Source organism: Aedes aegypti, chromosome 3 (assembly GCF_002204515.2).
Source record: "Aedes aegypti strain LVP_AGWG chromosome 3, AaegL5.0 Primary Assembly, whole genome shotgun sequence".
In the NCBI taxonomy this organism is placed as follows: domain Eukaryota; kingdom Metazoa; phylum Arthropoda; class Insecta; order Diptera; family Culicidae; genus Aedes; species Aedes aegypti.
Genome location: NC_035109.1, coordinates 408139404 through 408166402, shown reverse-complemented (window position 1 = coordinate 408166402; position 26999 = coordinate 408139404). Strand labels below are relative to the sequence as shown.

General features: G+C 35.6%; 1 protein-coding gene across 1 annotated transcript; it reads left to right on the top strand.

Moving 5' to 3' along the window:
• The first annotated feature begins 1178 nt into the window (after positions 1-1178).
• On the top strand, positions 1179-11745 carry LOC5569144 (mitochondrial import receptor subunit TOM20 homolog). The gene is made up of 3 exons (XM_021848492.1): positions 1179-1491; positions 1590-1674; positions 10827-11745. The coding sequence occupies exons 1-3, from the start codon at positions 1365-1367 to the stop codon at positions 11077-11079; spliced, it is 465 nt and encodes a 154-aa protein (XP_021704184.1). The 5' UTR covers positions 1179-1364; the 3' UTR covers positions 11080-11745.
• Positions 11746-26999: the final 15254 nt, after the last annotated feature.

Sequence of the window (26999 nt, the reverse complement as noted above, 5' to 3'; positions counted from 1 at the left end):
GCTCGTCCTCTCCAATCAGCCTCGTCCGCACCTTCAGCCTCGTTCTCAGCATCTTGGCCTCCCACTCTTGGACACCTCGTCCAAGTCAGCTCCCGTCCAGGTTCTACCTCCTCAGCGAGATTCTGACTTCTTGTCCAGGTGCTTCCTCATGGTACCTCATCACGGAGAAATCAGACTACCCAAAAAAATAAGTTCTTTTTACTCAAATTTAGGTAAACTGCATTTAGTTTTTACCCACGGTTGGGTTGTTTTGCCTCTCTCGCAACAGCAATGTTGTCAAAAACAGAGAGCGACGCACCGACCCATCGTCGAAGTTCAATGGAATAAGCCAAATTTGGGTTCTATTGAGTTTACCCAACATTAAGTTGTTTTAACCCATCACTAAGACTTCGAAAGCTAACGCTGGGTTTTTTTTTTGCACTGAGTTGTTTTTTCGCTGTTGTCAAAGGAGAACTACCTAACGATAACTATATGTCAGTTGACCCAAATTTGGGTTATCCCACGGAAGAAAAGAAGTCAAAGTTGGGTTGACTTGTGGCTCCGTGTAGGAGTCGTCTCTGCATCCTCCAGGCGTTCCTGGGCCCTTAACCTGTTGAAATCAAACTGACTGATATCGCTACCAGCCAGCACTTCTCTTTTATTGCATGTCTAGCTCACCTAACGGGAGCCCTTTAAAACAAAGCCCACCTAAAGATAGTGCAACGAACGAAAATCGACTGTACACGCAGCGAACTGGACTATCGAATTTCATACATTTTGCCTTATGAAAGGTGGATCGATTATTGCAATACGAACGCTTTATGTATCGTTTTAGCATCACTCCACATCAAGGCGTCGATAGGCGCGTGGTGTACGCTCGGGGCTATCGATCGCAAGGTTCTTGGTTCGATACCAGGTTGCCGCAAAAGCGTTTTTTGTTTTCAAATTCTGGTTTCATATGGCAAATTTATGAATTTCAATCCGATTTCTTGTGGCGAATTTTCATAAGGGGTTCCTATGTTTATCGATAGTCCATTTGCCTGAGTGTATATTGTTCAAACCTTTTCGGCCAGTCAGTTCGTCGGCAAGTTCTGCGGAGCACGCAATCACCAAGATGGTTATATATGCGGTAGGAATGTCACATATTCCCAACCCCACCCCTGGCAAAACTGTCAGAAATTTGACAGCTGGCTAGGAAAAACAACGGAACACGACCAAGAAGTGCCGAAGAAGAAGCCTCCGCCTCCCGTGTGTTACGCGAACGCGAAGTTGGTTGGTTAGAAAGAAGTTCGGTCGCGAAGGAAAGCAGGAAAAATCATCCTTTGCTCGTCGTCCCCTCCCCCGGCGGAACAAAACTCGTCAAACTGAAGCCCGGAATCACAGCGATGGAGATCAGCAAAACGACAATCGGCATTGCGGCCGGCGTGGCCGGAACCCTTTTCCTGGGGTATTGCATCTACTTCGACCACAAGCGCCGCAAAGATCCGGACTTCAAGAAGAAGCTGCGAGAGAGTGAGAGGAATGGAAAAGCGGAGGAAAATCGTCGCTTTCTAATGTGGAATTTTCTGTTTTTCATGGTTCGGTTCCGGATGTGATGTTTACCTGGACAGGGAGGAAAGCAAAGAAGGCCGCTTCTGCCTCTGGAGGGCCAAGGACAACGATGCCCAACATGGCAGACCACGAAGAAGTGCAAAGGTGAGTGAGGCAAGGGAGTTCTAAGTTAGGTCATAGTAAGCAATTGATGGGTGTGGATGAGACGTGTGCGGGAGGGAGGGCTCCTATCGATTTTCCATTCAGCCGCACACTTCTTGTCCATAATAGAGGCGAGGTTGGGATGTGTTTTGGAGCGTTTATGTAATCGCGCACTGCAAAAAATGCTTGCTGGAATTCTAGAGGGAAAATCTTTTGCGAAATCAGATTGGTCCAACGCGTGGTCCAGTTGGTTCGCTTCATAGTTTACTTTTGTACCATAGGATGCTGATTGATCACTAACACCGATGTTTAGATTGACCTTGAAAACAATAATAATAATAGCTACCTTCTTCTCTCTCTACTCGGCATTACGTCCCCATTGGGACAGAGCCTGCTTCTCAGTTACAACTGGATATCTCATCAAAAGTATTTTTGATCTCGATAATTTTTGTCTAAAATTTTTAATACTCTTCGGCATTCGTTCCAATGTTTTAACATTGGATTCTATTCTATTTAATTCATTGGTTTTATACCAAGGAGGAAGCTTCAGAATCAATTTCAAAAATTTTATTTTGAATCCTATGCAGAGCTTTTTATCCAGAGATTACAAGAGCTAGTCCATATTGGTACAGCATACAACATGGCTGGCCTGAAAATTTGTTTGAATATCAAAAGCTTGTTCTTAAGACAAAGTTTTGATTTTCTATTAATAAGGGGATAGAGACATTTTACATATTTATTACATTTGGCTTGAATGCCCTCAATGTGATTTTTGAAAGTTAAATTCTTATCTAGCATGAGCCCTAGATACTTAACTTCATCTGACCAATTTATTGGAACCCCTCTCATCGTGACAACATGTCTACTTGAAGGTTTCAAATAAAGAGCTTTTGGTTTATGTGGGAATATTATTAGTTGAGTTTTGGAAGCATTAGGAGAAATCTTCCATTTTTGCAAGTATGAAGAAAATATATCCAAACTTTTTTGCAATCGACTACAGATGACACACAAGCTTCGTCCTTTGGCGGAGAGGCCTGTGTCGTCCGCAAACAAGGATTTTTGACATCCCTGAGGTAACTCAGGTAAGTCAGATGTGAAAATATTGTATAATATTGGTCCCAAAATGCTGCCTTGAGGAACACCAGCTCTTACAGGAAGTCTTTCAGACCTGGAGTTCTGATAATTAACCTGAAGTGTACGATTTGACAGATAACTTTGAATTATTCTAACAATGTATGTTGGGAAATTAAAGTTTTTTAATTTTACAATCAAACCTTCATGCCAAACACTGTCGAATGCTTTTTCTATGTCTAGAAGAGCAAGACCAGTAGAGTAGCCTTCAGATGGAACGGATCATATTTGTTACACGTAAAAGTTGATGAGTGGTCGAATGTCCATGGCGGAATCCGAACTGTTCATTGGCAAAAATTGAATTTTCGTTGATGTGGGCCATCATTCTGTTCAAAATGACCTTTTCAAAAAGTTTACTGATGGACGAAAGCAAACTGATTGGACTAGCTTCTGCAGGATTTTTGTCTGGTTCAAAAATTGATACAACCTTGGCATTTTTTCCATTTGGCAGGAAAATATGCTACTTGAAAACATTTGTTAAATATATCAACTAAGAATGATAAGCTACTTTCTGGAAGTTTCTCGATGAGGATGTAGAAAATTCGATCATCGCCAGGAGCTTTCATATTTTTGAATTTTTTAATAATAGTTCTCACTTCTTCCAAATCAGTCTCCCAGCCATTTTCGAAAACGTTCTCTTGATTGAGAATATTTTCGAACTCCTGAGTAACTTCATTTTCAATTGGACTAGTAAGTCCTAAATTAAAATTGTGCGCACTTTCAAACTGCATAGCAAGTTTTTGAGCTTTTTCGCAATTAGTTAGTAATAATTTATTTATTTTTTCTTACTACGCCGGTATTGGCTTCTGAGGTTTTTTTTTTCAAAATTTTAGATAATTTCCAAAAGGGCTTAAAGCCAGGATCCAATTGAGAATTTTTTTTTTAAATTTTCGTTTCTTAATTGAGTTAAACGTTTTTTTATTTCTTTTTTGCAGATCCTGCCATATAATTTTCATAACAGGATTGCGAGTGCGTTGAAATTGCTTTTTCCTCACGTTTTTCAGACGGATCAAGAGTTTAAGATCATCGTCTATAATCACGGATTCAAATTTTCACATTTTGGAATTGCTTCAACAATGGAATTTGTTAAACTTTCAAGAGCATTGTCAATATCAAGTTTTGTCTGTAAAGATATGTTAACGTCAAGATTAGAGTCAATATATGTTTCATATATATTCCAGTCGGCTCAAAAATAATTGCAAGTGGAGCGGATACAATTGAGAATCGCTTTATGGAATATTTGAAAGGTAAGAGGGGCATGATCAGAATCAAAATCAGCATGAGTAACTAATTGGCTACAAAGATAACTAGAGTCGGTTAAGACCAAATCAATCGTAGAAGGACTTCTAGAAGAGGAAAAACATGTATCAGGGTATTGAATTGAGAAATATCCTGGAGAGCACTCATCAAATAAAATTCTGCCGTTGGAATTACTTTGAGAATTATTCAATGACCGATGTTTGGCATTAAAGTCACCAATGACAACAAATTTTGACTTTTTGCGAGTCAATTTTCGCAAGTAAGTTTGGAGCAAATTACTTGCTGTCCAGAGCATTGAAAAGGCAAATGGGCAGCTATTAAAGTATATTTACCAAACTGTGTTTCAACAGAAACACCTAAAGTTTCAAAAAATTTAGTTTCAAATGACGAAAACAGTTGATGTTTTATACGCCTATGAATAATGATTGCAACTCCCCCACAAGCCCCATCAAGTCGATCATTACGATAAACAAAAAAGTTAGGATCTCTTTTGAGTTGAGATCCAGGTTTCAAATACGTTTCAGTAGTAACTGCTATATGCACGTTATTAGCTGTAAGAAAATTAAACAGCTCGTCCTCTTTACAATTCAGAGAACGAGCATTCCAATTTAAAATATTTAAATCATTATTTGGATCCATTAGAAAAACGTAATCCAATAACAATTTGATTTGTAAATTTTACACCAACTTGGACTGCTTCAGTCATAGTGGTGGCTTTGAACATTGCATCAATCATTAGATTCAATTGTTCAGTTAGAAAATTAAAAAGGCAGACATATTACTTGAAGTGGGTACATTGTCTGATGATTTCCCATTAGAATTTTCAGTAGACGAAGAGGCGGAGTAGATGTTACCTGTAACGGTGGGGTTTTTTTTTCATTTGATTTGAAATAAGTAGAATGGGTACTCATAGTACGAATAGGGGAGGAGTTGCCTGCTACGATATAGGCAAAGGATTTTCCGAGGGTAGATACCGTAAAGTGCCCTAATTCAGCGCAGTTAAGAAATAAAACGATTCAAATGGTTACTTGAAAAATAATATTGCATCAACAAAAAAGCTTATGGGAAAAATATAAACTAGACTGTATTCATAATTTACATTCGTGAATTTTTTGAAATAGTTCACTCGTTGCAATTGCCTAATTCCGCGCATTTATATTTATATTTATATTTATTTATATTTTTTAATTATCTTAGCAATAATCTTGGAAACCTTCTAAAAGTTCTTCAAGAGTGATTCTTGCTGAAAATCCTTTTTCATCAATGGTGACCTAAGGAATTACATAAGTAACTGTAACAGAAGGTACCCTTAAATTTGCTTTAGGAACACGTCATGAATTTTTCTGAACAATTTCTCTCCAGGATTTTCCTGGAAGAATGTTCGAGAAAAAAGCATTGAAAACTTCCTTGAGAAGAAATCTTATGAGCAATCTCTGGAGTAATTCCTGAAGGTATCCTCAGAGAAATTTGCAGTTAAAATCTTTAAAAAAATCTGAAGAACAATTTTGTAGAAAATCCTGAGTAATCCTTGGATACATCTGTAGAAGTTTCTAGTTGAATGTTATAACATGTTTTAAGGTGATTATAGAACGAAGCCACACCTCAAATTTTCAAGAGCACAAGACTTGATAACCAAACAGCGCTCTGCGTTGGAAAATTATCCCATCGGTCACCACCAGCAAGCAAGTAATTTGATTGATTTTCAACGCGAACTGTTGTCAGATTCTCCTGTCTTGTGCTCTTGAAAATTCGAAATTTGGCTTCGATTTATAATCACCTTAAACGGGAGTCTTGGAGGATGTTCTAGAAAAACTGATTTGAGAATCACCGGATAAAATCCTAGATGATTAAGGGCTTTTCGAAAAATATCTGAAATAATATATGAATATTTCTAATGAAATATTTTTTGGAAAAATCCTGGTTCAATTTTGAGATATCCAAAACAAAATTTTTGGAGTAATTCCTAAGGATATTCGTGGAGATTGAAAATCTCAAATAACGATATCAATCAATCCCTATCGTAATGTCGTCATAACACATCAAATAATGTTTGTCCTTTACTGGCATATATGTACCAGATTTGTTGGTATGTCGTCGTAATGTCACGAGAAACTTGAAAAAAGTTAAAAATATTCTCAGAGAAATGTCTGCTTTAATCAAACAATTTCATCCTGGTTCCTGTTAAGTTTCATTTTGTTTTTTGATTACTGTTTCGTCTCGTTTCAATTACTTTTTAGTCTCTTTTTTCTGGAAAGAGGTTTCTAATTTTCCTATTCATATTGCAATTCATGATTATTAACACTATTGATTCAATTTGAGATATTTTAAAGAATTTGGCTTTTATGTAGGTCAGAACTGTATGATTACATCGATAAACTTAGTAATTATTATAAAATATTGCCACAAATCCAAATAAAGTTTTGCTTTTGCGCTCCGTTCAGTTCACAGAGCTCTTACAAACGGAATGAAGGACATCATCATTGGCAAATACAAATTCATTTGAATAAAACATAAGCTTTGGTATTGTTAGCATCATCATAGTGTAATAATGGATATTGGAATAGCTTCAGCATGCTTTAAATAATGTTTAGAAGTGTATACATAGCTATTAAATTGAAAACATTTTAAAATTTGTCATTAGTTTGTTTTGGGGCCGTTTCTTCATCTTTGCTTAAGCCGTAAACCACGTTTACCCATATGATTATACTATATATAATACCTAAGGGCCCCTAGATATATGAACTTAATGGGGCCCAGATAGCCGTAGCGGTAAACGCGCAGCTATCCGGCCCCTGACCATGCTGAGGGTCGTGGGTTTGAACCCCGCTGGTCGAGGATCTTTTCGTAAAGGAAATTTTCTCGATTCCCAGGGCATAGAGTATCTTCGTACCTGCCACACGATATACACATGCAAAAATGGTCAATCGGCAAAGAATGCTCTCAGTTAATAACTGTGGAAGTGCTCATAAGAACACTAATCTGAGAAGCAGGCTTTGTCCCAGTTGGGACGTAATGCCAGAAAGAAAAAGAAGGTATATGAACTTAGAGTTTTTCTTGAACCTGGATTTTTTTGTAAACCCTGGAAAAACCTGGAAATATCAGGGAATTTAATTTCGGTTAACGAGTAGACACCCTGAATGAGCATTGTTCGATACTCTACCAAGGGAATTCCGGAAACACCGTTATCGTAACGGACATTACCGTTCATCTGCCTGGCACGAGCCTCGACGACTCGCTTACGCGAAGGGCAAGCCCAACAATTTGACTTATGATTAGCCCCCGCAATTGGCGCATATAAACTTATCGGTATCTTACTTCACTGGACAGACGTCCTTGGCGTGAGAAGAATATCCGCAAATCATGCATTTAGCATCCATGCGACAATTTTTTGTATCATGACCCCACTTTTTGCACCGAAGGCACTGAGTGGGGTTCTGGTAATTTCCTCCAGGTTTCTGGAAATGTTCCCATGTCACACGGACATCGAACATAAATTTAGCTTTTTCTAAAGCTTCAATATTATTTAGATCTTTTTTGTTAAAGTGAACTAAATAATATTCTAGAGAAAGCTCTTTCCGAACAATGCCAGATTGGGTTCTCTTTCGACTTTCCACAACTCGATGTTCTGTAACTCGATATATTCTATAACTCGATGGATTTTGCGGTCCCTTCAAATTCCCATACATCATGCTCTCCATAAGTCGATATTTCTATAACTCGATGTCTCTACCAGTCGATGCCACGTGGGAGATAAATTTTCCTCCATAACTCGATATCCATCTAAAAACCCATTTTTTACAGGGAGACATGGACCATTTCTGGTTTGGCAGTGAATAAAAAACTTGCAAGTTGTAATAAAAGTTTAAAAACATAAAAATAAAAATTTTAGTAGAAATAAGAGATTTTTCGAATATTTTGAAAAAAGTGTTCAAAGATATTTTTTTCAATATGCTATCAACAAAATGATATTGTCTGCTTGCAGAAGTGATCGTAAAAGAATTGGAAATATAGAAATTTGAGCCTTTGATTTTAAAATTTCTGTTATCGGTATGTTCTATAACTCGATAATTCTATAAGTCGATGGTCCCTTGAATATCGAGTTATGGAGAGTCGACTATAAATCATTTATTCCTTTTTTGATCTCTTCAGGTGACTTATAGTCACTTGAGAGACCTTTTAAGACAACTTTGAACAAAGGTTCAGTTTTGTCGTCATATGTAAAAAAATTGTGCTTTTTCTCTTCAGGATGTTTGAGAAGAAGTTCGCGATCTTTAAGAGTTTCCGGCAAAACGCGACAGTCGCCTCTCTTTGCGATTTGGAAGGAAACCTTGATTCCCCTAATGGAGTTCAAGATCTCCTGCCTAAATCCCCCAAATTCGGAACAACTGACCACGAAAAGTAGCACTCTTTGTTTCCTCACTTGAATCAATGAGCTTGGCCTAGATACTGCTTCGATTGGTGTTCGGAAAAGTTGTCTAAAGCATCGAACTGATTGCTCCTTTAGATGCATTTATCAACATTAACCATTTCACTCTTGGAAGAAAGCGCGCATTCCGGAGAAACGTCCTTTCTTCCGTTTCCGAGACTGACTGTCAAAGTTGCTGGGCTGCATCACAGTGGTTTAAATTTAACTGTGTTACAGTCACCCCACAGTTATGGATAGCACACAGATATTGATCAGATTTGGATTAGAACGGGAATATCTCATCAAATAGAGTTGCAATTACTCAGAACACATTTTACCTACGTGAATCATAAATCTGTACAGCATCACAATCAATTGTAATATGCTTATTCATATTTTTTCCGTCCGTAGGAAATAAAATGTCAAGCGTATTCCCAGATGCGTTGGTTCATAATTGTGGGGCATTGGAACCCATACCACAGTTATGAATCAAAGATAAGACCATTCCGAAACAAACGCCAAACGTATGTATCTGTGGGGTGGACATCGTTTGCAATTTCTATCGAAATCGACACTTTTTCGTAAATAACCGGGTATTTTGAGGTGTATTCTCCAAAACAACTACACTACCCGTCATAAATACGGACTCACTAAAATAAGTATTGCAACACTCAGCTGAATATTGAATCACCCTGAAAAGTTTAGCATCACCTCAAAACAGGTTAATTCACATTGCTATATCTCGAGATCTTTATGACTTGCAAAGAAGCGATCTTCAGCAAAGTTGTTCAGGGGATCAAGGACATCCGGAAAGCGAACAGTTTAGTTCGCGATTTTGCCGCTAGGTGGCACTAGTGAGCATGTAAAATTGAGCATTTCAAACTAGTTCTAGCTTGTGATCCATAAGAGATAGAAAGTTCGGGTCTTGGGCAAAGTTACTCAGGGGTTCAAGGACATCCGGAAAAGAAACAGTTTAGTTCGCGATTTTTCCGCTAGGTGGCGCTAGTGAGCATGCAAAATTGAGCATTTCAAACTAATATGAAGTGAATTGGACATGAGTCTCTTGGATATGGAGCTAGTCAAATCTGAAACACTTGAATATAAAGTGAATGAGACCTGAATGCCTTAAATTTACTTCAAAAATCAAACATCAATCACTTGGATATTGAACTAATCAAATCTGAAAAACGTACATAAAGTGATTCAAGCATGATTCACTTGAAAATGAAGTGAATCAGCCCTAACCTGCTTGAACATCGAGTCATACCTGTAAAAGTGGAAGACCTGAATCACTTTAATTTAATATGATTCCATCCCTAATCACTTCAACTTCCAAATGTCAAAGGATTTCTGAACAGCATTCTGGAAATTCTATCTTATCAAATTCATAGTGTTTAGGTACAGACATCCCTCCAGAGTAAACTGTTTCCTGGATGCCCTTGACTTTCCGAACAACTTTGCCGAAGACTCAAACTTTCTATCTCATCTGGCTCGAATGATAGAATTTGTTTCATATATTTGATTAAATATGCGTACTAGTGCAACCCAGTGGCAAAACTAGGAACCAAAAAATTTGATATTTGGATGTCCTTTACTTTATTTCTGTTCTTTACTTACCGAAGACTCGAACTTTCTATCTTTTGTGGATCGCAAGCTAGAACTAGTTCAAAATGCTCAGTTTTATATGCTCACTAGCGCCACCTAGCGGCAAAATCTCGAACCAAACTATCTGTCTTCTGGATGTCCTTGACTTTCTGAACAACTTTGCCGAAGACTCGAACTTTCTATCTCATGTGGATCAAAAGCTAGAACTAGTTAGAAATGCTCAATATTGCATGCTCACTAGCGCCACCTAGCAGCAAAATCGCGAACTAAACTGATCGCTTTCCGGATGTCCTTGAACCCCTGAGCAACTTTGTTGAAGATCGCTTCTTTGCAAGTCATAAGGATCTCGAGATATAGCAATGTGAATTAACCTGTTTTGAGGTGATGCTAAACTTTTTGGGGGTGATTCATTATTCAGCTGAGTGTTGCAATACTTATTTCGGTGAGTCCGTATTTATGACGGGTAGTGTATTCAATTCGTCTCATTTTTCTCATGTTACATATTTGCAGAAGCACCTAATACCTTTAGAGTCGTTTGGGACCACTTAGCGTCCACGTACGGACTTCAAATTTCTACCTGATTTTTTTCTTACCATAACGAGCACTTTACAATGACGAACTCACAACATTTCGCATTTTCGAAAAATAAGGGACGGCCTACTGGACACTTGTGCGTTTATCGCTTTCGATATTTGAACCCCTGAAGTATTACCTATTTTGACGAACCACTAACATGAACTATCGTGCCTTCTAGATTTTTCCTGCAGGAAATCCAGATGGGCGAAGCGCTCATCTCTTCCGGTGACATCGAGAACGGCGTGGAGCATTTGGCCAACGCAGTGATCGTCTGCGGTCAGCCAGCACAGCTTCTCCAAGTCCTCCAGCAGACGTTGCCAGCCCAAGTGTTCACACTTCTGATCACCCGTATGCGACAATACGGAGGCCAGAGCGGAGGCGCCGAAAGCGAGCGGGCCAGACTGCAGGACATGAACGACGATCTGGAATAGTTGGACGGAGTGTTGGAACCTTTAGCAGTAGTAGCAGACGGAGACTGGAGATACCAAATACAAGATGCAAAGGAAAATTCTAGAGTGAAATGGCGTCGCACAGGCCGTTTAGATTAATCGGATCAAATACTATTACGGAATGAAAGGAATAACACAGAACTTCGAGTAAACCTGCGAAATAGAAGTGCATTAGTATAGCCAAAACCAACTCCTACACATGTTAAAAGAAGCTTTTTGGGAGAGAGACATCGTTGAATTTACAGAGATTCCATTTCTCTACCGTATTCAAGTTTTCTTATCGGAAGTCCCTTCCTTCGAACAGCATTACCCAGGATTGCGATGCAAGATTTGAGTTTCTGTTAGGCGCGTTGTGTTGATTTCGGATTTGCGGTTGCAAATACCGGGAAATTGATTGCTAGTTAAACGTGAAACTGTCAACTCTATTACCTACTTACTAATAAAAACGGATCTTGATGTTGCATTGAAGATGTCGCATGTACTTTCTCGTACTTCCTTTGGTGGTTCGGAGCTAAAACAAAGGAAACGTTGTACCAATAGGCAGTAGTTCATTATATGTCGTACCGAGGAATACCAAGAAGACCCTGTTGTTGAATTTAAATGAAGAAAACTTGAAATGGTAAATAAAAAGCTTTTAAATAAACTGAACAACCAGTAGACTGCCGTTCTACGCGTATTTGTCTCGCGGTCCATAATGTTTGCATTACATGGGACAAATGGGCGTAGAAGGGCAGTAGAGTTCTTGATTCCATGTTCAAATTCCTACATCTACTTCTTCATCGGATTATGTCCTAATTAGGACAGAGCCTGCTTTTCGGCTTCTTCAATGAGCACTTCCACGCTTATTAACTGAGAGCTTTCTTTGCCAAAGTTGCCATTTTCGCATTCGTATATCGTGTGGCTGGTACGATAATACTCTATGCCCAGGGAAGTTGTTGCGATATTCGAAAGGACACCGATTTGTTAGTTGCTTGAACGGCAGCTATAAAGCTGAAATTTTATTAAAGAAATGTTAGTACCGTCAAACGGGGTGACTTGCAACGGCGGGGTGACTTGCAACACATTGTAACTTACAACTGAATTTCGCTATAAAACACAAATTTCAAAAGAAAATTCGTTTCAAATCCGTGCTTCAATACGTTTGACTTACAATTCAAGTAAGAGTCACGATTAAAGCTGTTATCATAAATATTTTTATACATTAAACATGATTCATTAAAATTACTTGAAACTGATGCTTGATGAAGGTTCGAAATCGTGACTTAAAAACATGGGATAAATTTAATATACAAAAGTAATACTCTACCTGGTGTTTCTGTAACTAATAACTGATAATATGACGAATTTTATTTTACGAAATTGTAGCAACAAGTTTTTAATAACAATATTTTTAATAAAAATGTACCTATGCGGGGTGACTTGCAACACTTTATTTCCAAGCAATTTAGAGTTTTATAAAAGTGAAAAACTTTTGTGTTAGGTCTACTTTATAATCAAAAGAGTAATAATTCATCAATCAGCAACAAACACTCATTAAAAATATTATTCAGTTAAGGTATTCGACCTTGATGATTTAACACATCTTTTTCCCATACAAAAGTAGCTCAATTATTTTCTTACAAAAAGTTATTCAAAATGCTGTTGTACTGTTTCCAATGCATTAAATACATGAATAACAATACTTAACAAGTGTGACAAATAAAAAATACCAACATTTTGTTGGCAAAAAGTAAATTAGCATTGAGTGTTGCAAGTCACCCCGCATAAGGACATTTAAAAAAATTCACCTTTTTGATGACTTTTGATATGATAAAATAATTCGATTCAATCTTCTGTCATCCCATTCTGTAGGTGGGCCGGCCATTAAAAGTTCTAAAAGGAATTCATATTTTTATATAATGTTTAGATCATGGTTTTGGTTGATTGAAGTTGAAAAGTGTTGCAAGTCACCCCGTTTGACGGTAATTACTTACAGAACCTTCATTTTTACTCTTACATTTTCAGTGACTTTCGAATTCTTTTGACATTGATGTTATGTTTTCTGCGTCCAAACAAGTTTGAATCTAAGTGATTTTAAAGAAGTGAAAAAATAAGTATCATTCTCCGAATTCATGTCATTGCTTTACCGAAAACTAATCAACTAAACGTATAATCCAATGGTTTCTGATTCAAAATTTATCTAAATTGTAATTTAGCTACAGGGCGGCCTTTTCATCCGCATGCACGCTTCTTCTTCTCGGTCTCGATCTCCTCGCGTTTGGGGGACTAGCTGTCTAGTAGCTACCTGAGACGAGACTCGCGAAGACGGTCTTCTTTTTCTGTGATTGCTGAGTTTTTTTCTTATTCCACTTTGTGTTAATACCAATTACACTGCGGAACACGTTTTTGTCTCCAGCACCAAAATACCGCTATTCACTTAATTAAGGGTTGCTGAATCCATTGCCGTTTTCAGAAATATTATAGCACGTCTAGTTTTTGAGATATTGACTGTTGAAAATGCAAAAAAATGACTATTGCAGTCAGTGTTGATCAGACTCATTTCCCCGAAAATCGAATTGTGAAGCCATGAACTGTTATAACTGTGCGTTGTATTCTTGAGATGGAGGGGAAGGTGGTTGGGCTTGAGTGTTGCACATGGGATCCGACAGATTCGATCTCGGTGGGACGCAATTCAAGTTTCGGTGAAATGATTCGCACTCACTCACTCACTCATTTCATTTCACCGAAACTTGAATTGTGGCTCTCTGGGATCAAAATTGATCGATTTTGTGTGCATTGAGTACTGCTTAACCATCTGCTTTTCTATCTTAGGAGGATAGATCATGGTTGTAGTAGTTCGTGGCTTCGTAGTTCGGAAAATGTTATTTTCGGGGAAATGAGTCTGAACAACACTGATTGCAGTCAACTTGCATGCAAGTTTGCCAGCTTGTAAGGTAATATATTGGCTTAATTTGCCAAAGAATTCAAACTTTATGTGTATAACAATACTTATCATCAAAGTTTGTATTACTTTCGATACGGAAAAGTTATTTTTTGATGGTTTAGAGAATTGTTGTATTTTGCCATATAGGGTCGATGTACCAATAGCCGCATAGCTAAGAACAAATATTCGTATAAAATCGAACAATAACGCTAGCGTCATTATTTTTACATCATCTGAAAGCTTTTTATCTTGGTTTTGTGGGAAAAATATGAAAACTGCGAAAATTCATATGTTTGCATTTATTATCGCTTGTGCCACTATAGGAATACATGTGCCTATAGTAGCACTATTTCTAATTTCTGTTCCTATAGTAGCACTAGCATCACGGCGTTGGCAAAATACTAATCAAAACCTATTTTTACAAAGTTTCCTTCAAAGTGTGGATCAAAAGCTTTCGTTTGATGTAACAAAAGTACTTAATTCATTAATTATTTCGTATAATAAAAAATAGTTTCTCTCAGTAGTGCTACTATAGGAACAATAGGTTAACTATAGGCGCAAGGGAGCTCAAATGTTAAGCAAAACTAATTATTTCGATCATTTTTTGAACAAAATCAAGCTGTGTATCAATGGTACTTAGATAAATAGCTCCTGACCTTCATGTCAAAAAATATTTTGAAAAGATTCATAGCAAAACGGCCGTAAAAAGCCACTAGTGCGACTATAGGGGACTGTCCACTAAGGGAACACTGACCCTAGAAGAAACGAAGAATTTTGTATGGAGACTGCAAGCATGTTGAAAAAATCGGTTTAATCGAAATTTAATCGCGCAATTTCAATCAAATTATGTCTGAAATGAAAGTTCAAATTCTATTTTGCATATTTGGTGGATTAGATTACAAAAAAGTATGATAAATTGTACTTTAAATTTCATGTAAACATTAATAAAACCAGTGTTTTATACAACTTTGGCGACCTGTAGCTAAAAAATGTGACGTGCTGGAACATTTCTGAGAATGGCACCAGATTCAGCAACCCCAAATCTACTCGAGACACATAATTTGATCCTTGAGACACGCAAAAATGTCATTTTTGTTACGCTGTGTTATGCGCAAGCCGTTCAAACTCTCACATGAACCTCTCAGCAAAAAATGATTGAGTTTGCATCACATCGAATCATAAATAGCCGTTTGAGTGAAATTTCATGCCAGCAAACGTAGCAGACATTAGCAATAATTAATCTTCTGCTTAGATTTATCAACATCTTTGGAAAAAACTGCTCCGCTGACTGAGATTTTTGATAACAATTTACTTTGAACACAATACTTTTCACTTTTTCAGCCATAAAAACGGTGGGCTGCATTTGACGTTTCGTGAGAGGGGAATCTGGGCTGCATATGACGTTGATATTTTTCCTCTTCGCGAGTCTCTCTCAGGTAGCTACTAGTAGCATCACTTTTGTGCCCTGTGAGTTCGACAACATAAGTCAAGTAAATTTCCATTACGAAAAGATCCTGGACCGACCGGGAATAGAACCGTGGTGATTTTTCTTTCAAATTTATCGCTAGTAACATTGATTGGCATGCACTAATAGCCATTCTACAAGAGCGTACATCTACGTATTTTAGCTTCGCGTTGGCTCGCGAATATATGGCGCTCTAAATATACGTTAAGAAATCCATTGAGTGGTGGGTGGTTTTTTGATTATGTTGCATGACCCTGTGGAACGAGCTAAGGAATCAATATCAATAGGGTCCCAAAGCCCCGTCCCAATTTTAGTGCCAAACGCTTAAGTTTAGGCCAAGAACACATGTTTACGCAACTTTTTAATGTTTTCCGGTAGTTTAAGTCCAAAAAAACATTTTCTATGTTTATTTTAGATTTTGTCACACCCCTTGGCTTAAACTCAAATGTTGGGTGTATTTTGTTTTTCGTGTCCCTTCCAAAATGTCAGATAGGAACAACCCCGGTGTTAAAACTAAAACCCCTGTGGTGTTTTTGTCGACTAAGCGAACGTCAAACATGACCAAAAGTGTCAAGGTTCATTTATGGACCCAATTTTAAAATTAAAGATTAAATATGATATAGCCGTTATTTGAGCGGGAAAAATTGCTAAAGTAGTTGCAGTAATATGCTCTTTCCTGTTATTAGATAAAATCAAGATTTCATTTAACATTTTAGGACCCTATTGCGACCGGTTTGAGTTGTTTGAATGCGAAAAGAAATTGGTGTGTAGTCGTGGATGGATTACCAAGTGGTGAGCTCGTTTCATGCTTATGACAAAACACATTTTTATCGTGATAGTTTTATATCCTGCAAATAAAGAATACAAAATTCTCAAGGATATGAAAAAAAAACTGAAGTTCGTAGACACAAGAGTCAATTTGGACAACTTGAGATGACATTCTGGTGGGCTTCGATTCCACGACTCCCAGTATGCTAGATAGGGTGCGTTAACCAACTGCGCCACAGAACGGGTAACGATTCTGCAGCGCCGTCGGCCAACCAAAGTCCGTCACGACTCCACATTCTCCTTCACAACTTTATATCTCCTTAGGCGCCAGTCTTTGTATATTATTTTTCTTTATTTGCAGGATATAGAACGTAGTTCACAGATATCAGATGTTTTTGCTAGAACAAAAATCTTCTGAAAACCTGTGTAAATATTCAAACTGTAATACGTTGAAATCACTATAAAAAAATGTGTGTATTGCGCCGATCAGTGGTGAATATCAGTATCCCGAAATATTTCATGTTAATCACAGACATCGTCCAGGAAACTTAGCGATTATAGCGCCACCATGATGTTGCTACTTGTGTTGCCACTGAAAATGATCGTTAATTGTCTTACACAATTTTACAATCGCACTTAAACGTATAATAGTGTGGTATACTTGAACGTAATGTTACTTATTACGTAATGATATATTAGTATCTTATGCAGTAAATCGATCGCCGTTTCGAGACTTATTCTTAGCCTGTCGAAAATATATGATTTACCCAGTAGCGTAGCTAGGAGGGTGCGCTCAATTTTTTTTAAATACATTTTAATATTTACCTGAAAGCAAAAAAAAAATGAAAATTGGATGTTCTGGTGATTGCAGTTGCAGATCAATAGAGTGCAGGACGATATTATGTAGACGATACTCATTTTTTGAGTAATGCTGTTGGGTTCATTTGGGACAAATAAAGGCTTGTTATTCTGAAGAGCAAATCTTGTGAGTTCGTTCCAATTGTATGTAGCACGAAACCCATTAAAAATTAATTCATATACAAATGTTTGAAAAGAAATGGACCGAAAAGGAAATTTCTTTTCTGAATTTGAATAGAATCTCTCTTCCTTCAGTTCATTCCTGGTCAAATGCCTGATCCTGTATGCAAGCATTCGGCTGGCGATATTGTAGTGTCGGATGCACATAAAGAAAAGACGTCCGTTCGTCAGAATCGCGACCAAAACAAGAGACCGTTTATTCCATGTCTACTACGATCTACAAATCTTTACTTATTCAAATTTATCTCAAACACACCAACTTTCAATATCGTACAATTCCTCCTTTTCTTTAGATTAATTTCAGTTTTACAATTTTCATATTTGCTTCCAAAAGTATTTCAATTTTCTTGACGCACAAAAGTATTGTAAGCATTGTGTGTTGCTGCCATGTTGTCCATTCCAGCATCATATCCGTCAACAGGTAAACATTTGATATACAAACGAATTTTCAATAGAAATCCTGAATTGATATGGAACAATGCCAAATTCGATTGATGAGGACATGGTTTCCATAGTCGTGGACGCAATAGTCTCAGCTATTACATGATGATAATTTCGCGTTACAATTACCTGAAATAAAAGAAATATTTAACTTTTTTTCTAGCATTGCGATACTTAGCTTTTTGTTTCCAATGTTCAACTTTTAATATTCATCGAACTTCTTCCTTTTCAATTTGAAATCGTCTCGTCGTTAAGAACTTTTTCATTCTTCCACATGACTGACTAGCTCAAACCTGCTCTTGTTTTCAGTATGATGTTTTCACCATTTCCAATGTATGTTGTTTATTGTTTCTATATATTAACAAAATCTGCTTTGAACTCTTCTATATGTCTCTTCTAATTTTCTACCTTTTTTTATTGTTCCAACTGACTCTAGTTCTTTTCCTAGTTAAATATTATCCCTGTTGGTTTAACTATTTCCTAACTTATAGCATTGTTAAAACTAAGATGCATTATATCCAGTAATATAGACCAACTTTGACTCTATCATAAATGTAATTTGCAATACCGAAACATACTAAAACGATTATTTTAGGTGCAATTGAATATGGCATTGAAGCTTCTTCTTTTTCCGCAATCTAACAAGAATTACAAATGTTTTTATACAAGTCGTTTTTTTTTTTTGATTTTGATGAACTAACCTAGTAAACATTAATTTATGGAATCAAAACGTGTAATTTCCAGCATAATTCTACTATACAATTTGAGTTGAATGAAACCCACAACAAAGCCGTGCGATTTAAACTAGCATTCTTGAAAGATTTCTGATAATTGAAAAAATACTATTCTACTTTGGCTCAGGCTTAGGAACCTTGTTTTAATTTACCATTTAAAACATTCTTGGATAATCTTCATTTTGTTTACTCAACCATTTATAAGGCGTATTCACATGAAATTTTATAACATTTCCAAACGAGAAACTGGTATTCGAAAACTTGAGTAATTTGTTTACCATTTATTTATTTAGAAACTTAAATGTATCCAAATCAAGATCGCGTTTAAATTTGATCGGGTTTTGTTTAAATATCATTGCATTGTTTTTTATGCAAGTACTTAGTTTGCACACACTTTCTATATTTCGGTAACTGAGCACACTATAGTCTTTTTAATGACATGTTCACTCGTGCTTCCAATAGATAGACGACCTTGTCTTTACTCAATCAGTTTTTCTTCCTCAAACGTAAATTAAAATTTGATTTTAATGAGCATTAATTTAGACTAGTTTTGCCGACACAAGTTAACATAATATATTCAAAACTATTGTGCAAAGCACTTTTCAATGTTTTCTTTTATTTTACTTTTTCGCTTGCTTTGTTCTTTTTTTTAAACACCTTACTTTGATATGAAAAGATGAACGAAAAATGTTACCTTATCTTCAACTTGTTATTTGTGTAAATTATGACATATGAGAACTCATTTATTTTTATGTCCAAAGAATGTTGTTTGATTTTACATATAATTGATGCATATTTTTATGCTTTTGTAATCAAAATTCATAAATCGAAATTTATGTAAAATATTTTGATAATGTTAGTAAACATATGTTATTCATGATTCTTCTGACCACATTACCTCCATGACACAAAATTGTCGCACTTAGTTGGTCTCAGCATATACCATGACAAATTTCTTTACTTGATCACAACGTTGTCCTTTATTCAGCCCTTCACTGTGCTTCTTGATATACGGTGATAATTCATCACGACTATTTTTAATGGCATGCAGTTGTTGATGATAATAATAATATGGCACACAGTTTCTGTAAATATAAATAATACATATAATTCGCTCAGTGAATAATGTATAGTTTTCTCCTAGTAGCACACATATATCAACCACCGTAAGTACACAATTTCTGTTGATTATTCAAAATAGCTAACCACGAGTAGCACACAGTTGCTACACAGTACACAGTATAATAAATAAATTCCACAGAATAATATATAAATTCCAATACAATACACAGAATAATAAACAAATTCCAATCAACACACAGTTGCTTTCCACATTCCATATTTACCGATCCAAAATGATACACAGTTGCTCTTCAAGCACACCGTTACCGCTCAGTAAATAGCACACAGTTTCTCTTTATGGCTTATGATTACCGACGAAAAGTAGCACACAGTTGCTCTCCATGGTACACAGTTGCCGATCTACACATACCACACAGTTGCCGGTCTACACATACAGCACACAGTTGCTCTTCACGTTCTAGAATTAGCATTCAAAAGTAGCACACAGTTGCTCTCCATGGCACACAATTGCCGATATTCACATATAGCACACAGTTGCTCTCCACGGTCTAGAATTGACAATTAAAAATAGCACACAGTTGCTTTCCATGGCACACAGTTGCCGATCTCCACATATAGCACCCAGTTGCTCTCCACGTATTAGAATTGTCAAACAAAAATAGGACACAGTTGCTCTCTATAGCATATAATTGCCTACCAGCATATAGCACACAGTTGCTCTCCACGTTATAGAATTGCCAGTCAAAAATAGCACACGATTTCTCTTCATGGCACACAGTTGCTTATCAATGTATAGCTCTCAGTTGCTCTCCATATTTTAGACTTGTTGATAAAAAATTGCACACATTTGCTCTCATTGACATACAGTTGTCGTTTAAAAAATAACACACAGTTTTTCTTGATAGATTTCAATTTCGTTTCCAAAATATCATACAGATGCACTCCATCATCTACAAATGCCGATCAAAATCAGCATACAGTTGTTCTCCATGACATATAGTTGTCGATCAAAAATATTCACACAATTGCTCACTTAACTGTACATAAATATATATGTTAATACAAGAGTTGCTCTCCCTGGTCCACAATCACTGATAAATCATTTGTAATTGATTATTGGGATTCTCCATAATTTATAAATAACACACTCTGTCAAGTTATTCCGACAGGCACATAGATGCCAAGTTTCAACAACTTCCGCCTTTTTTCCAAAATTCTCTTTACCGTTTCATTTCCAAACATACTTCTGCTTGAAATAACACAGCAACCATTTCCATCTCTTAAGATTTATCGTAATTAACATCCTTTCTCAATAAACTGTTCAACTGGTAGACTTAAGCAATTTATATACTATTGTGTTGGTTGCAAGCCTTTTTCACATTTTTTTTACAATACTCTTCATGACAGAATAGCTAAACCGATAGATTACTTGAACATTTCAATAATGTAGAATTTCAACAACTTCTTTTATTTACTTATTGCAGATAACATCATATGGGCAATCCATTATAACACATATTTAAAACTGACTTGATTAATTTATTAGTTAATTGTATTGAATAAATCAATTAACACTAATGAGTAGCACACTTGAGCTATATCTCCTTCAAAACCATCTCTCATACATACAGCATCTCCATATATCCCACGGCTTAATTTTACTTTATTTATTTATTTTTTTAAATATTTCAAGCCATGAACATATACAATACATGAAACCATGAACATGTAAGCAATAACCATATCGATGAAATATATCAAATAATAACAACAATAGTAATATCAGCAATCCTCCTTTTCCAAATGTTTCACACTATTTTAACAAAGGTTTAATTGTTTTCTGAAGCATGGTTCAATATAGAACAACACGATACACTTCCGTTACTCAACATTTGTATCATGACGAAAAGTTTTCGAAAACTATACCATATCCCATTTGCTTTTGAACGCAAAACTGAACGGCAAAGATGGTACTCTAACATTGTATGAAAATTATGCATATTATATTTTGTTCGTTTTTCATCGTGCATATCCTTTCCAAAATCCCTCAAAACTATTAACCACACTCCACGCAAACTTGCCATTGTCAATTAATTACACTAATGTCGTTTTCGTTTTTAGGAACTGGGTCGGTGATCAACACATAAACAAACCATTGTCAAATAAATTGTAGTTCGGTCGAACCTGAATCGGGTTGGGGTTGGAACTGTGATTCAGAATGGGTTGCGCCAGTTCCAACCTAGGTTCAAAAACGAATTCGACATAATTAACCAATTACAGCAAACATCATAGCAACCTTTGTTTGTTTGAAAATATGACACGCGTGCTCAACGTTTTCATCCGCTACTGCTCAATTTTATCCAAAATAATTGAATAATGGAAGCAATCTTAGTAAGAAAAATGATTTTGCCTGTTACGGCCTGTTTTAAAACTTATTATAGCTCACCATCCACAAAATTCTATCACACCGGAGACGCTTTTACGGCCACCTACCGTTTCGTCATGGATGGTTATAGTATAGAGCCGGTTTTGTCTTCTGTACTAGCACCTACCGTCTTCCATGCGTCGTTTGTCATTGAGTCCTGCACCAAAATAACACAACCGCCATACGCCAACTACACTTACCAACCTTCCACTACCAATAACACCACATAAAAATTATCAAACTATACCAGAAGTTCACTATATCTTTCGTACTTAAAATATGCTAAACACATTTCCTTATTTGAACCTCGTCGCCAAAATGTAGTGTCGGATGCACATAAAGAAAAGACGTCCGTTCGTCAGAATCGCGACCAAAACAAGAGACCGTTTATTCCATGTCTACTACGATCTACAAATCTTTACTTATTCAAATTTATCTCAAACACACCAACTTTCAATATCGTACAGATATAATTACTCAATTGTAATTATAGCAAACTAATCATATTTTAGCCTTATTATTATCTAACGCTGGATTTCTATAAATGTTTCGGTAAATAGTTTTTGCACTGAGGTTTTTGTCGAAGTTAGGCGTAGACGATCTTTTCAATCGTAATAAGATAAACGCTGCCTTAGTGAAGGTAGTGTGTTTTGTCAAATTCCGCTCTTTCTATTGTCCTTTTTGTTTTTACGAACTAGATCGATGATGAACATATAAACAAAAGACGTATAAAACATCAACTGTTTTCGTCATTTGAAACTAAAATTTTTGCCACTTTATGTGTTCCTGTTGAAACACAGCTTGGTAAATATACTTTCATAGCTGCTTATTTACCTTTTCAATGCTCTGAACAACAAGTTAATTTGTTTCAAACTGAGTTGCGAAAATGTTTTGTCATTGGTGACTTTAATGCCAAACATCGGTCATGGAATAATTCACAAAGTAATTCCAACGGCAGAATTTTATTTGATGAGTGCTCTTCAGGATATTTCTCAATTTCTATACCCTGATTGCCCTACATGTTTTTCATTTTTGTACTATTTACAATTTATTTACTTTTTCAGTACCAAGGTTAGTACGGGATGGAGCAAGGGTACTCGTGGCAACTCGAGGTTAATGGTCACAATTTTGAAAGCGTAGGACATGGTAAGTATTGGGTTTAGGGTTCTCTGCAGCTCATCCGGGAGGTAGTGGTAGCTATATAATCGTGTCATGGCGTTGGTACCAATTTCTTGTCGGTATTTGTCTGCCGGATGGCCAGGATCCTCATTCCAACATAAAGGGGAAAAAACACAGAAAAAAAAATGTAGAAGAGAACACAAGAGAATTAAACTTTTATACATTACGTTCACTATGAAGCAAATTTACACGAAAATGTGTTCACTGTATTCTATTCTCCAACCGAAACACACTGAACACATTTTCATAGAATAATTTTTAGTTTCGAACAGAAAAACTGCTTTTGAAGTTTCGATGACGGAGCGTTGAACGAACCGACTCTAGTCATCTTATTGGAAGGAGCAACGTTCAAGATGCTTTTACCGAAAAGACTGTGCTGTCAACTGTGACGCACATCAGGCAACACGCGAAAGCATCACCTACTGTGATGGCGAAAAGCTTGTTAAGCGGATCCAGCGCGCCATTCATCCCAACTCTCATTCAAAAAGTGAAAGCGCCTTTGAAGTGTGAACATCGTTTCTGAATTCATTCTCATTTTACTTCCGTTTAATAAAGTTATTTGCGTTTCTACAGTATTTCTCGTATACTGTAAATTCGGGTGAAATTGATCAGTAGGGTGAAATTGATCACCGTGTCACTCGATTTTATTTCTTCCTAATGGAGCACAAATATCAATGTAACCTGCAGTGAATGAACTTTGTTTGTCGTAAGCATTGTCAAATTGTGTTGTGAAATTTTTTGCGTTGAAGAATGTGTATTTCTATAAAAATAATGCAAAATTCCAAAATCATGTATGGTGCAGTATTGACAAACATCAATAAACTTCTAGTTCTAGACAAGGATTTGAACATGGTATAATCCTGAAAGTCTGTGAAGATACTTAAGATATATCCTCAAACCAGATTTCATAACCAAAATTCGTATCAATTCGCTCATTTAGTTAAAATAATTGAATTTCTATTAGATATCATGAAATTCCTTAGAAAATTGCATACATTTAGGCGTTTTCTGCATTATTCTTGAAATTTAACTATTAATTATTTCTATAAATATTGTATAGTTAAGAATTTGGCAAGCATATTCAGATTCAAGGAGCTCAAATTTATTATGTAGAGTTGTTTTGAAAACTAACAATAATCGCATTGATAAGTGATCAATTTCACCCCGAAATGACAACACCCGATTTTTTATTTTAGAGATATTTTTTAGCACTAGAATTATTTTTGTTAGAAAATTTCGGTACCGTAAAACGGGGTAACTTTGATAGTTTTTTCGAAGAAAACTTGAATATTTATGCATGCTGTTTCAAAGAATTTTAATTTATATTTTTAAAACAAGTACTGGTATCCTAGCTATTGATTACAGTCGATAGATTTCCAAAAGATTTATTTTGAACGGATATATAATTTTTCATATGATCGAAAGTTGGTTTTCTGTTATGGGGTAACTTTGATAATGGAGTATGAATCGAACTAAATTGAATGAATAACGAACATTTGTAGGGTATTGCATACCTCTAGGCGTTTAACGTTATACGGAAATTTCTGACTTAGATTACAAAAATGGTCCCAGTTTGTGAAAATGCTTTACGCTAAGAGATTTGAGACCGTATTCAAGTTCTATGATAACTAGGTTGTCAAAGAAAAGTGACCAACTATTCAAAACTACATCAAATAGTGATCGTAGAACAGATTGTTTGTAAGCGTTTCTAAAATGCTAAAATTGTGTAAATTTTTCATATTCGTATAAATAGCCTCAAATGATCTTGATTCAAATGAAAACCGCTCTTATATGAAGTGTCATACTGATATTCTTTAGTTTTACATTCGTTTTGCTAATTATGATATTTCGTATAGTATATGGTGGGTTACGCACTATCAAAGTTACCCGCATTATCAAAGATAACCCGTTTTACGGTACTTGAGCCAATGAGGTTCACTTCGTACTTGTTTTTTCGCATTCAGTTATTTGGCATTGCCAACATTATAGAAATCAGACAAGAAAAACCGTAAAAAGTGATCAATTTCACCCGAAATTACGGTACTTGTTTCCACTTATTGAAAGACATTTCCAATACATCTTTGTAGCCAACTGATTCATTTATTTAGTTAAAATCTAACAGATAACACTGAATCAACAATTGCATGCCACAATACTCGGTTCGTGGCCGCATCTCTCCATCCTCGGTTCTGCCCCACGCTCGCCAAATCGATACGCAGTTGATCCGCCCACCTAGAGCTCGTGGTTAGTCCATCGCCGCCACACACCGTTTTCCTGCAGACCGCCAATGATCGTCCTAAGCACCCGACGTTCGAAGACTCCAAGAGCCAACTGACTACTTAGGTATGCTGATTTTGATTCTGATCATACCTCTGTTACATTTAAATGAAGCGATTCTCAATCCTATCAGCTCCACTTTCAATTACTTTCGAGCCGACTGGAATATATATATACATATATATATATATATATATATATATATATATATATATGTATATATATATATATATATATATATATATATATATATATATATATATATATATATATATATATATATATATATATATATATATATATATATATATATATATATATATATATATATATATATATATATATATATATATATATACATATATATATATATATGCATATATATATATATATACATATATATATATATGCATATATATATATATGCATATATATATATATATATATATATATATATATATATATATATATATATATATATATATATATATATATATATATATATATATATATATATATATATATATATATATATATATATATATATATATATATATATATATATGCATATATATATATATATATATATATATATATATATATATATATATATATATATATATATATATATATATATATATATATATATATATATATATATACATATATATATATATATATATATATATATACATATATATATATATATATATATATATATATATATATATATACATATATATATATATATATATGAAACATATATTGACTCTATTCTTGATGTTAACATTTCTTTACAAACAAAACTTGATATTGACAATGTTCTTGAAACTTTAACAAATTCCATCGTTGAAGCCAGGAGCATTGCAATTCGAAAATGTGAAGTAAAATTTGAATCCGTGTTTATAGATGATGATCTTAAACTCTTGATCCGTCCTAAAAACGTGAGGAGAAGGCAATTTCAACGCACTCGCGATCCTGCTATAAAAATTATATGGCAGGATTTGCAGAAAAAAAAAAATTAAAAAAACGATTTTCACCATTAACAAACAAAAAATCTCTAAGCCCTTTTGAAAATTATCGAAAATATTGAAAAAACCTCAGATGCCAATACCAGCATTGAAGGAGGAAAACAAACAATTACTAACTAATTGCGAAAAAACTTGCTATGCAGTTTGAAAGCGCGCACAATTTGAATTTGGGACTTACTAGTCTAATATAAAATCAAGTTACTCAGGACTTCGAAAATATTCTCAATCAAGAGATGATTTGGAAGAAGTGAGAACTATTGTTAAAAAAATCAAAAATATGAAAGCTCCTGGCGATGGTGGAATTTTCTACATCCTCATCAAGAAACTTCCAGAAAGTAGCTTATCATTCTTAGTTGATATATTTAACAAATGTTTTCAATTAGCATATTTTCCTGACAAATGGAAAAATGCCAAGGTTGTTCCAATTTTTAAACCAGACAAAAATCCTGCAGAAGCTTCTAGCTATCGTCCAATCAGTTTGCTTTCCTCCATCAGTAAACTTTTTGAAAAGGTTATTTTGAACAGAATGATGGCCCAC

What these genes read in the sequence shown, in the direction of transcription:
- LOC5569144 (XM_021848492.1), top strand. Translation starts at nt 1,365, where the DNA reads ATGGAGATCAGCAAAACGACAATCGGCATTGCGGCCGGCGTGGCCGGA. An exon ending in CAAGAAGAAGCTGCGAGAGA is followed by an intron (nt 1,492 to 1,589) that starts GTGAGAGGAATG and finishes TTACCTGGACAG; the next exon opens with GGAGGAAAGCAAAGAAGGCC. An exon ending in GACCACGAAGAAGTGCAAAG is followed by an intron (nt 1,675 to 10,826) that starts GTGAGTGAGGCA and finishes CGTGCCTTCTAG; the next exon opens with ATTTTTCCTGCAGGAAATCC.